At 42.2% G+C, this 12,924-nt stretch overlaps 1 protein-coding gene and 1 long non-coding RNA gene across 3 annotated transcripts in view; one reads left to right on the top strand and one right to left on the bottom strand.

The window, feature by feature from the left end:
• Positions 1 to 639: 639 nt before the first annotated feature.
• LSMEM1 (leucine rich single-pass membrane protein 1) lies at positions 640 to 11,683 on the bottom strand. 2 transcript variants are annotated; one of them, XM_027539563.1, is made up of 4 exons: positions 11,026 to 11,683; positions 7,267 to 7,398; positions 5,347 to 5,475; positions 640 to 1,227 (listed from the first exon to the last, which is right to left on the bottom strand). In XM_027539563.1, the coding sequence occupies exons 2-4, from the start codon at positions 7,391 to 7,393 to the stop codon at positions 1,097 to 1,099; spliced, it is 387 nt and encodes a 128-aa protein (XP_027395364.1). In that variant the 5' UTR covers positions 7,394 to 7,398; positions 11,026 to 11,683; the 3' UTR covers positions 640 to 1,096. The 2 variants fall into 2 exon arrangements, with proteins under 2 accessions (XP_027395364.1, XP_027395363.1); XM_027539562.1 differs by having other exon boundaries at positions 10,752 to 11,682.
• Positions 10,163 to 12,924, top strand: part of LOC113891481 — a 19,890-nt gene continuing 17,128 nt past the window's right edge. Inside the window, exon 1 of the long non-coding RNA XR_003510771.1 lies at positions 10,163 to 10,301. This is a non-coding gene — a long non-coding RNA (uncharacterized LOC113891481). The remainder of the gene's footprint in view (positions 10,302 to 12,924) is intronic.

Here is a 12,924-nt window from a genome sequence, read left to right as displayed (position 1 = left end):
AGTTGAGTGTAAAAATGAATAGGTGAAACATCTTGTGTTTTTTTCATTAATTATTTACTGTCATAAAATGTGTTTTTATGTATGTATATAACTTTAGAGTAAACTCAAATGTTTTTAATGAACCCAAAATGATAGAACAATAATACATTTCACACAACAGACTCACACAATATATAGTAAACATTTTCTAAGATTTGTGCTTTCAAACTCATATTGAAGCATGTCTAATTTCACAAACTCTGTGCCTTACCTTTTGTGCTGAAACAAGTCAGGTTCCAAATATTCCAAATATACAATTTCTCACTGCAATTTAATAAACCTATAACCTATAAACCCAGCAGATTTCTGCACAATTAATCAGCGGGTTACTGAAGGATTTTTTTTCCTGTCGGAAAGTCAAAAAGCTTATATATCTCTATATAACTACGTATCTCCTTTGTTCCCCACTTGAATGTAAACTTCTGTAGAATACAGTGGTTTGCAAAAAGCAACAGCTCAATAAACATTATTTGAACAACTCAGGCTCTCTCTTGTGGTCCCCACCCTACCATATGCACTTAACTACTATCAACAAATACCTGTAGGCAGATAGCTCTGAGTCGATCCATCCCCCATCCCTGAAGAAGTAAGAGTCAAGTATAATCACCTGAGCAGAATCTCTTTTATTGAAAAGAATCATCACCTGATCCCCTTGAATACAAACAATTCAATGAATCCCTTAGGCTTTCCCCGGAGTTCATAAAGATACACGAGGGGCCATGAACTTTACTGGCCACTGTGACCTTATTTTGGTGACAAATCTCCTTTGGTAAAAGAAGCTGCACATGCAGAGCCAAATGCCCTTTCTCGCTTACTGTTGTTTCTGCCCCATGCCTGCCACCCTTGAGCCCATGAAAGCTAAAGGGCACTCCCACAAAACGAGCCCCTTTCTGGCAGCTGCCCCTAGCCCCCCTTGCCTTGGGGTTGCTCCCATCCCTGTAATTGAAACTCAGCCTTTCAAGACCCACAAATACCCTTGGTGGTTCTTAATCCCTACACCCGCCCTGGACCGTGAGAAGCTCAGGTGTTAGCAGTTGCTCTTGGACGATTCATTTCTTTAGCTCTGTTCTGAGTCCAGCTGGTTGAGTCGCTTTACGATGATGCTGTTGATTTTCTTAAGATCATCGATGTCCTTTCCTTCAGCTGCTAGTCGTCTTGACACATCTTCCATCTTGTTTTCGGTTTGAACTTAAAAGTGAAAAACAGACAGTGTTATGCTGGTTTCCAGTGTGTTCCATCGCGACTCATCAGAGCCCATGGGGGTGTTCAGCTGCGAGCTGAGATGCCGTCTTGGCAAATCCTCTGCTCCAATAGCCCATGCAGCCCAGAGGCCCAGGAGAGAAACTGCTGAAGTCTTCTATGAAGTGAATTATTTTTATAACCCTTTTGTGCCAGACTCAACTACCTTTGGCAGCTCTGCTCAGATTTTGGCTGAGAAAGACATTGCATGAACAACCACAGGAAAACTGCCAGTGTCTGATTATCCCCGGAGAAGAGATTGTTATGTTGTCTCATTCTGAGACCCGTTCTCAGCAAAGGTTTTTCCCTCATCATTTGGGAGGTGAGATATTTTGGGTTCCAACCCATAGGTCTCCTGGTTCTAAATTACCAGTCCACAATGAATTATAATAATAATTCTCCCCAGCTACTCTGAGAGCAGAGAGACCATATTTCCAAAATAAATAGAACCCCTGGGTATTGAGTAAGCTGGGGAGTGGAGCACTCTGAGGCCTACCTGGCAGTTAAAATTTCCAAGAAAGGCAGCACAAAATCAGTATTTAATACGTGGACTCCGTATCATTTCCATTTCAGGCAAGTGTTTTCCAGGATAGCTTTCAGGAACTAACGCAGGTGGTGACACAGCACCGAGTTTACCCAGCAACTACTGCGGGGAGGCATCTGAGCTTCAGCCTCCAGCCTTGGGACAAGCTGCTGCCCAGAAGCTGCCTCCGCTCTGTGTCTGAAAATTACGTTTGGATGAACTGTGCTCTAGAACATGGGTGTGTTGGTGCAGAGCCAGACAGAAGCAATACCACTCGCTCCTGGAGAAAAGTGTGAAACAAGTAAATCCACAGCACGTGACATCCTTTCCCCTCTCTGGAATCTTCTACATGAGTCAAACGCAAAAGGGAGTAGCAGGCATGTTGGATTAAGTCTGTTCCACAATATATTAGCTCCAAATTAAATTCCAAAAGAGAAAAAGGATTCTATATGCAAAAATATTAGAGAAAAATCATATACTGACTTGCATTTTGGAAATTAACAAAAAGTAAAATAAAATACCTTGAGTATTACTAACCTAGCAATTCTCAAACTTACTAGACCATAGAACCCTTTTTTAAATGAAGGCAATACTTAATCACATCCCACAGACCTAGTATCTAACATTGCTTGGCCCCTGTAAACCTACAGAGGCAGGTAGGCATCCTGAGTAATCTACCCTTGCTGTCCAGTATTCCTCTTTAGAACAGAGATTGTGACAAAAACACAAGGTCCAATAGTTTAATCAATGTAATCAGTGTAAAATAGCCTATTTCTCTTGCATAAAAATGCCAGATATAAGTTCTCACACTTCAGTTAAAATGATACAAATCTGTACCAAATCCCAGTGAGAGCAGAAAGGTTTCCTCTTCAAAGATGACCACAGGCCAAGTTCATTTACAGGGGCCTGTGCCAACAGGATTGGAGAAGGAAATGGCAACCCACTCCAGTGTTCTTGCCTGGAGAATCCCAGGGACGGGGGAGCCTGGTGGGCTGCCGTCTATGGGGTCGCACAGAGTCGGACACGACTGAAGCGACTTAGCAGCAGCAGCAGTGCCAACAGGACTTCCCTGTTGCTTCAGATGGTAAAGAATCCACCTGCAATGCGGGAGACCTGGGTTTGATCTCTGGGTTGGGAAGATCCCCTGGAGGAGGGCATGGCAACCCACTCCAATGTTCTTGCCTAGAGAATCCCCATGGACAGAGGAGCCTGGCAGGCTATAGTTCATGGGGTCGCAAAGAATCAGACACAACTGAGTAACTAAGCATGCAAGCACGTGCCAACTCTCGTCTTAGGTTGGGCTAAAGTTTATCTGCAAACCACCAGAAGCCTCTTATTATTACTACAAAAGGCAGTGGAGCACCAGGAGTTCTGGAGGCAGATGGGCCAGAGTATGAATCCCAGTCCTGCCTCGGATTAGCTGAATAAACAGGGAGGGTTAAACTCTGGGCTTTCACCTTTCACCAGCAAAATAGAAATATTAGACACTACCTTGAAGGGTAAAGATTTAAGATAATGAATTTAATGCATCTGGCACAGAGTAATTGTCCAATAAAAAGGCATTCTTTATTCACATCTTCTTTCTGTTTCTTGATATGACTTTGCCCTCAATATAAAACCCTAGAAGCAAACATAAAATAAATCCTATTCATAGAAGAGGGTATAAGATGGTAATAAAGAACATGGTAGTTGATGTCAGGCAGGGGTGTCTCTGAGCCCTGATTAGGCACCCTTGTCTGTGGACCTTCAGCACAGTAATTAATCTCTCTAAGCTTTAGTTTCAGCATTGATAAAACCAGAAAAACAACAGGTCCCACACAATAGAAGTGTTATGAGGTAGTGAGCAGACATGAATGTTTACCACCGTGCCTGGGAGACAGTGAGAACCCAATACATCACATTTTAAATTATTATTACCCTTAGTCTTTTCCCACAAAAGAGAGCAGTCCCTCTGGGCTGCTTCCCTGTATAGCTGCTGCTGCTAAGTCACTTCAGTCGTGTCCGACTCTGTGTGACCCCATAGACGGCAGCCCACCAGGCTCCCCCGTCCCTGGGATTCTCCAGGCAAGAACACTGGAGTGGGTTGCCATTTCCTTCTCCAACGCATGAAAGTAGAAAGTGAAAGTTAAGTCGCTCAGTCGTGTCCAACCCTCAGTGACCCCATGGACTGCAGCCTTCCAGGCTCCTCCATCCACGGGATTTTCCAGGCAAGAGTACTGGAGCCCTGTATAGCAGACATACCTAAAATTTCCCACTAGTTTAACTCAGTCATTTCCCCAGACAGTGAGGCGGGATGATATTTGCAGCATCCACTTTTGAGGTATAACATTTCTGAAGAGTAATCCACACCCTCTTTCCAGCCCAGCAGGTTCAGGGCCAACCCTCCTCCATAGAATAATCAGATCCAAGGGCAGCATTATTGTCAGGATAGTTCACACTGTAGCTTCTAAGTGCAAAAGGGCATTAGCAAGGTGACAGAGAAGCAATTAAATTACATCACCACTTCATGCCAGCTCTGAAACCTAGAACAGAGATAGAGCTTTAAGCTGGATGGGAGATGAAGTTTTGGGGAGGAAAAGGGGTTAGAAGCTGTGAGAGTCATGCCCTCTGCCCACCTCCCATCACCACCACTGCTACCTCCACTAATCCTGAGTGAACTTGAATTAGAGGCATTTCAAACACATGGAATCCACTTCTCATTTAGGCTTTGTGAAGGCTACAAGGCCTGCAGGGCAGAAGAAACGAGTGTGGTGGATGCAGGCAAAAGGGTATCAAGGATGACTCCCTCCTCTCAGGCTCTTCCACTCTTAGTGGGTGTGGGAGAGAACTGAAGTAACTCCAGATGGTGGTCTACAGGGGACTGCTCAGAGAGAACACTGGGGGCTCCCCTGACGGGGCAACACGCATAAGAAGAGGGCAGCACTGAGTGGACAGCACCCCTCCCCAACCCGAGGCAGAGAAGAGAGTGGCACTGAGACTTCGGGGGATCTCTTGGCTGAGGAGCCGTGTGGGGAAGCGTGTGCCACCACTCGAAGGTGGATGTGCAGGGCCCAGGACAAGGGCAGGCGAGACACCAGCCCAGACAGTGTCATGCAGTAGACAAGCAATCACCTCACAGCCCAGCCCTGCCTCTGGGCCCTTGCACAAGCCCAGCTGATGCTTCTCACCGATTTCAGAGAAGTGAGGAAAACTGGGAGGGTGACTCAAAGTTACAGGCCAAATTCATGCAGAAACTGTGTCTTGGAATAAGAAAACCCAGAATTAACTAGGATAAGCTGCCTACCATTAGCAGCTAGGGACTCTGTGTGAGAAATTAAAGTGGTACAGAAACAATATCCAAGTCTGTGAACTTCTGCCATGGAGGGTTTCTGTGTGCCCCAGTGACCCACTCAGAGCAGCAGGGTGCCCTGGGCATCCATGCCCTCTCATCCTCCAGCAGCAGTACTGGGTGCCAGGAAGCACTGCCTGCTTATGGAGGCAAAGCTAAACAACCAGCTGTCAAGTAAGGGCAAAGCAGTGGTGAAAAGAGTGTCAATGGTACCTACCTATCAGAAATATCACAAAGGAAACCAGTGCCAGGCTGATAATCAGCACGATGATCAGCCCCACCAAAAACAGACTGTGGCTTCCATTTCCTGAATCAGTGCTGATGTCCTGGAGTTTCTCCTCTAGAGCTGATGTGAAACAAATAACAACAACAACAAAAACAGGACTCCTCAGCATACAGGCTATCAGTGAACTTCACAGTCCCCCAGTGTTAGAGATGTAAGATGATACAACATTGTAAATCAACTATATTCCAATAAAATTAAAGAGAAAAAAAAAAAGGTGTGAGTAAGGGATACACCCATTTTCACTCTGATCACTCTGAAAAGAGACTTATGCTTTAGAAATGTCTTTGAACGAGTGCTCTTTGAGAATTTTTCACCTTCTTTTATATTAGTATATTCAAAGAACAAGCCTGGTCAAGCTGTCTCTATAACCCTGGTTTGGAAAATTCTTTGACGATCATGTTAACACTGATGTAGCCGGACATGGATTTTCCTTTTGCATGGGGTGGGGGCGGGGTGGTGTAAAGAAGGATTCGGAGTGACAGAGGCTCTATTGCCCTTTTCCCTAAAGCGACCCAAGAATACAACACAGCTGGCAGCGGGTCACTAACTCTGAGTGAGTCTAAGCATTCTGAGGTATCTCCCAGAAAACTTTATTTCCTATAAAAATAACCAGCTATTCCTACATCTATTACACAACAACATCAAAATGAGCCTGATGTACTTGGTTTCTTAAAGTTGTTTTCAGGATGGACATGCTCTGAAAGCAAGATTCTCTTCAATGCTTTGCGGTTGAACTGAGAATGCAACTAAGCTTGGCTCACCCAAACCATGAACTGCCTGCATTTGGTCACTGCTTTGTAAGGCCTATTTGCTTAATAACACCCAAATTAAATTGAAAAATAAATATAGAAACTCGGGATCTTGAAGACCCTTGAACTACCTTCTGTATTTTCTCCTACTATGTATCAGCCCCACACCCTCTGCTACTTGATTACGGAGGAGATGGGGGCAGAGGTCCCATACTTTTTTATAAAGACATCCTGCCTCACACCCTCCACAGCTTTTCCTTCCTAATCACAGCCAAGGCATAAGCTGGCACTCAAACACCAACCTTTATTAAGACCAACTGTAGTAAAAAATCGGTGAAATTCTGAATGAATGAGAGAAACAAGCATTCAAAAAGGATACAGAAGAGAAATAATAGACAAAATTGGGACAGTACGAGTTTCGAGTACATGTGAAACATCAACAAGTAGATGTTTATCCCCTGAGTTGGAAGGTCAGCATTTAAACTAGAAAAGATGGGGCTCAAATAACTTGATAGAACTCATTTATAATATTTAGGGGACAAGATACACATGTAGCATTTAGTATTTAGCATATTTTTATTTCATTTTCCCCCTCTTCTTTCTAATGTGTTCATTGAGGAGATCTGTAAATTTAAAAAGATGAAGATGACTTTTCTGCCCAACAGAACATGAATGATCTTTGTTATACTAGATAAAAGTGTGGAACATTTTCTCAGCAATCTGCTATGAAGTCAGACCTGTCCGGAGAGTGGGCACACTCAGTGACCTGGCTGTGGTCACCAGAGGGCACAGAAGCAGCCAAGTGGCATGAATTAGCCTCTGGGAGGCCATCTCACAGCCTCCACTCCTTCCCAGGGAGAGAAACTCCAGAGGAAACTTCTCAGAACTTTTGAAGATTAGAGTTCGAATCCTGCTTAAGAGCCAGGAAAGCCCATAAGCCTGGCAAGTATTCAGAGAGCAAAAGCAAACATTGCCTAATACTAAATAGCAAGTCTAATGCCCACCCCACCCCCACCACACCCACAGGCCCAGCTCAGCGCTGGCTATTTTTAGGTGACCTAGAAGCCAGGACTGGCCGCCAAGCCTGGGAGGGCACACATACGGAATAGCTGCTGTGATCCGGCAGGACAGAGGTTTAGTTTGTTCAGATCATTTATGGAATCCACAACATAAAGCTTTCTATCTTCAGGAATGCTGCGAGAGCCACTGTCCTGGGAAGAACGTTTCATTGTCCCTGGAAGAAAACACTGCCGTTAAACCAGAGAGGCTGGGCGGGGAGCTGGCCTTCATATCACAGCTCACAGGAAGCTGGGTCAGCACATGAAGACTCACCCATATATATGACTGCCAGATGAAGAAGGGCTAGAAAAGTTAGCTTTTCCTTTGGGGGATGACACTGTAACTCTTCTTTTTGCTTTGCTTACCAGGGAGCTCAGAGTCAAGTGTGTGCCACAATTTTAACGCTATAATACCCTGCTTATCAGAACATGCTCCTTCCTCCTGCTCAGATTTCTCAATTTTGTCTATATTTTACCTGGTTTTTTTTTTTTTTTAATTTTGTAATTTATTTTTAAATATTTCATATTCTGGTGAGACTTCTCAAATCCTTTGTGCAAGAAGACTATGTTTAAACACATAAAAAGACAAAATTATGCCAAGCAAGCCTGTGGCCATAAAGATTCTAAAAGAAGAAAATATTGTGAGCTATTCTAATAGAATAGGCTTTTAATACAAAACTATACTTTTTATATTCTCCCTCAATATGCTAGAAGTTCATATCTTAAATGTATTCTTTAGTCATTATACACTGGCTCTGAGACCTCAAGACAAAATCTTAGCAAACTGAGATGATACAGAGAGAAATCCTGAAGCTGTTGGAGGCTAAACTTCAGGACCTCTGAGGTCTCCTCCCCCGAGCTCTCTTAGATTTTGGCCACTTACATAGTAATTCTGAAATTGTGGTTTACATTTAAGGTAATATTCTCTAATGACAGCATAAGTTAGAGCTACACTGAAAAAATCTGAACAGATCGAAAAGTTCTCATTTTAAGTTGTCTCTCTAGCACAACACAGAACTTGTGGCATTTTAATTACATGAAAAGAAGGTTTTAGGAAGACAAATTCCAATTGCTATCAAAGCTTTCTCTTTCACAGTTATCTCTTTTCATAAAATGAGTCTAATAACGATGTGTGATTTTTTGATTGAGAGAGGATTTTAGACATGCTCTCATTTAGCTCCCTGTCTTTCCACAAATGAGGAAACTGAAGTTCAGAAGGTAAATGCCCAAGATCACACGTTAGCTAGGTGCCGAGCTGGAAGCAGGCCTCTGGCTTCTGAGATCACTGCCCCTTCCCTGTGTGACCTTTCTTCTCCACCACCTTCCCTAATCCTTTGCGAAGACTCAGCTCAAACATCACCTCCAACCTGTCTTTCCTTTGTCCCCTTGCTGGATGCTGTACATTCTTCCATCATAACATCTGTACTACTTCATCATATTTATTTGCTTACTTCTTTGATTTCCTCAACTGAGCACTCTGTAGGCTAAGTACCCATTCTATTCTTCAAATGTCCAGTGCCAAGTTTAGAAGCCAATACCTAAAATATTTTATCTAGGATTTAAATCTCACTATTTCCAAAAGAATTTGAAGCTGTTAATAATAAGAACACTAACATAAAACTGAGGTTAAAATCCTCATATCCATCCGAACTTTAGTAAAAGCAATGCAATAAGCTTCATGTCTGCCTATATATGGCAACACACTATTGACTTCCTCTTAACATTTTAAAAATTTCGTTTAATACCCAGCTACCGAATAAAGAGAAATATGATTAGAGTTAGGAGAAACAAAACTCAGAAATGGTAAATGGTAATCAGTCATTTAATAAACAGATTCTAAAAATATTAAAACTCATCAATTTCCTAGCAATACCTAAAAACCTATTAGTACTTGTAAAAAAACATGCCACCAGAACCCTAGCTAAGAAAAGCAGTGAGCTTGTAAAGTTATGGACTAGTTAATTTTTACAGTCTAAAACTAAAAGGGCATTTCAGTTACTCTGAAATTTTAATTAATAAGAACAACTAACTCCCTGAATATTTTAGATAAGATACTACTGAAGCACTTTAGATATACTGAATTCCAAATATACTTTATGGAGCATTCTGAAGGGAATGACTCTGAGTGACCAGAAATTTTAAAAAAGACAGCAAGACAGCATATAGAGCAGAAGGGCCTAAGAGATCAATCAAATCTTATTCTTTCATAGATAAAACCAAAAGTGTTGACTGATGCATGGTTACAAATTTCTAAACTACTCTTTTAAAAAGGTTTTATATTTTATCATCACTTTACACTTTGCTATCCCAAACACTAATATTGAATGAAGCATAAAGGTTGTGTCACATCACAGGATCATCATTTAAACACGGCTTCTATTTTAGGCTTGGTAGCTGACACGTGCTTCATTTTTGGATCTGACTTGCCATCCTTGAGCCTTAGCTTCCCCTTTAGGAATGTAACTGCCATGCTTAAATCTCATACTGAGGCTTAATCAGCATTTACAAAGTAGAAGACTAGCTAGAAAATCATAGCCACAAAAACTGACTTAAGAGCCATGCAGCTAATAAAATCTTCAAATTACTAGCCTTGCTGTCAACTTAAGTAATTCAATGCAACATCAAATCCAAAATCACTAAGATAACAAACAACTTAGAATGAAAAGTGCTCTGAAAGGAATAATCATTTGGGTCAAGTCACAATGTAAATACTATAGATGCTATTTCAGTGCATTTTTAAATTAAGTGCAACATTCAAATGGCAAATAAAGAGCCAGTGAGAAAACCAAGTTGGGGGGTGGTTCGTGGCCGGTAAGAGTCAGCAAATGACCCTATGAGTAAATGGATACAAGATCACATGGCCCTCAGACCAGGACCCACAGCTGTTTGACACCCAGTTGTTGCTATCTTTGGCATTCCCGATGAGGGTCATCTGAGAACAACCAGCAGGGCTGGAAAAGCCAGAGTGTTACTAAATTCTGCCCTTCTCTAACTTAACCCTCCTTCTTGACTGTGCTGTGCAAATCTGCAAAGCTGTACCCGTTTCCCAGAACCTTATTAATACCTTGAGCACAAACATGTAAGTAATTTCATTTTTCTCCAATTTAGATCAATGCTAACAGCTGGTTCTTTTTGTCTTTTAAGAATTCTTTAACTGCCTACTAATAAACATTCTGACCAATGTAATTGTTTATGAAAGTCTGCTTTGCTCTTTACTTTTTTCCAAAGGTGCTTGGTATCATACCACAGAAATAACTCACATGGGTATTGCTTGCTACAAAATCAGAATTGTTAGAATAGAGCTTAATTCAAAGCTAATAGAAGCTTTATTGAGTGAGTCATGGTAATTTGTTCTTTAATTCCATTTCAGAGTCAGTGCCTCTTCACATTCAGCAAGTAATTTTTAAAATCAAGTCTAACTCATTTCTATCACAAGTTAAAAAAGCACACAGCACATGCAACAAAAGACATCTCAACCTCAAGAATCAGAATTCAGTCTCTTGAGAGTAACAGCATGCAAATTACTTACAAAAACCTTGAGCTTTGACTGCTGGGTTGCCAGGGGGGAAAAATATTCAGAAGCAACTATACGACTTTCTAGAAATTCTGTAGTTCTTTGCCTTCTTCAGCACAGGGGTGCTTCTAGAAGGCCCATAAACCCCAGCGTGAAACTGTTGGTCTATATCCAGTGTTAATTTAGCCAAGCAGTTAAGATTCCAAACATTGATTTTTTCCGATAATGTCTAAGGTTTAAATAAATATATTACTGAAACTATCCTTTAAAAAGAAAAAAAAAACCCTACCATGCCTTGATTTAATTGGTAACTGATGAGGTTCTTACTGGACCGAGATTTATGTCCTTATTTGGCTGATATGGAACCTGACACAGCTCCTGCATTCTGTCATGGGGAGTTCCGATGTATAAATATGGGGAAGCAGGCTGGAGCTGCCACTGACAGCTAACCACGCAAGACTCCAGACCAATCAGAGGACGACAGTCAACAGGAAGAGAATAAGGTTGTGACAAGTCTAACCAGGATGAGAGCAGGTCAGAGGATTCCAGGGCTTCCAGCAGCTACAAAAGGGGATGGTGCATGGGAGATTACATGGCTACTGACCCACTGTCCCCACTGCCGGTGGTAGAAGCACTTCATCTCATCAACTTTTCTGTTTTCAAAGGCTTTATTCTGTGAATTTTTAACACATCCTCCTTTCTCAGGAATGTCAGCCTCTGATGTGGTTCCCTCTCACATGTCAAGAAGCATGTGCCCTCTGGTACAGAAAAGCAGCTGTGGTGAGACAATCCCACAGGCCCACCACCCCAGACTGACTAGCCTGGCAGGATATTAATGATTAAGTGGTAAACAGATATGTAACCCTTTATAATCCTACTCTCTATTGCCATGACTAGGCAGACATTACTTTGCCAACAAAGGTCTGTCTAATCAAAGCTATGGTTTTTCCGGCAGTCCTGTATGGATGCAAGAGATGAACCATAAAGAACGCTGAGCACCAAGGAATTGATGCTTTTGAACTGTGGTGTTGGAGGAGACTCTTGAGAGTCCCTTGGACTGCAAGATCAAGCCACTCAATCCTAAAGGAAATCAGTCCTGAATATTCATTGGAAGGACTGATGCTGAAGCCGAAGCTCCAATACTTTGGCCACTTGATGTGAAGAACTGACTCACTGGAAAAGACCATGATGCTGGGAAAGTTTGAAGGCAGGAGGAGAAGGGGACAACAGAGGATGAGATGGTTGAATGGCATCACTGACTCAATGTACATTAGTTTGAGCAAGCTCCAGGAGTTGGCGATGGACAGGGAAGCCTCCCGTGCTGCAGTTCACGGGGTCACAAAGAGCTGGACACAACTGAGCAACTGAACTAACTGAACTGAGACAGACATTAATTCAGCCTTGAGCACATCAATTAGAAAATGTTTGCTCTACAAAATTATAGACCTCACTCTCCTTTTAAAAGGAATGTCACCTTTTAAAGTTTCGTCTATAACTGAGGACCAATTCATAAAGAAAGACTATAACTAGTAACTTTTTTCTCCAAAGCACATAATGCATTAAAACTTATGCAAAATTTCTTCAAAAAATAAGAATGTTTGCTATTTTAATCATCATGTTCAGCTTTAATCTCCCAACTACGCGATCTGTTTTAAACTATCTATTCTTTAAAGAAAAAAAAAAAAGCCTCATTTTGAACACTGCTGCTGCTGCTAAGTCACTTCAGTTGTGTCTGACTCTGTGCGAGCCATAGACGGCAGCCCACTAGGCTCCTCTGTCCCTGGGATTCTCCAGGCAAGCACACTGGAGTGGGTTGTCATTTCCTTCTCCAATGCACGAAAGTGAAAAGTGAAGGGGAAGTTGCTCAGTCGTGCCGGACTCTTAGTGACCCCATGGACTGCAGCCTACCAGGCTCCTCTGTCCATGGCATTTTCCAGGCAAGAGTACTGGAGTGGGGTGCCATTGCCTTCTCCGTATGAACACTGACTATGTGTTTTTCTCTCTCCTGTAAACCTAACCCTTGAAGTATGAGCCACCCCCTTTTGCCCTCAAGGATGAGGAAAATGGAAATTAATAGTTCCTCACACCAAAGTCTGGATTCAACCATATTTTACACCAGAGAGGGGGATGAGGTTTTTTTATGCTGTGTGACCAGGTAGACTTCTGGAGAACCACTTAAGAGCAAAGC

Source organism: Bos indicus x Bos taurus, chromosome 4 (genome assembly GCF_003369695.1).
Source record: "Bos indicus x Bos taurus breed Angus x Brahman F1 hybrid chromosome 4, Bos_hybrid_MaternalHap_v2.0, whole genome shotgun sequence".
Classification (NCBI taxonomy): domain Eukaryota; kingdom Metazoa; phylum Chordata; class Mammalia; order Artiodactyla; family Bovidae; genus Bos; species Bos indicus x Bos taurus.
The sequence above is the reverse complement of the archived record's forward strand: the minus strand, read 5'-3'. Positions and strand labels throughout refer to the sequence as shown.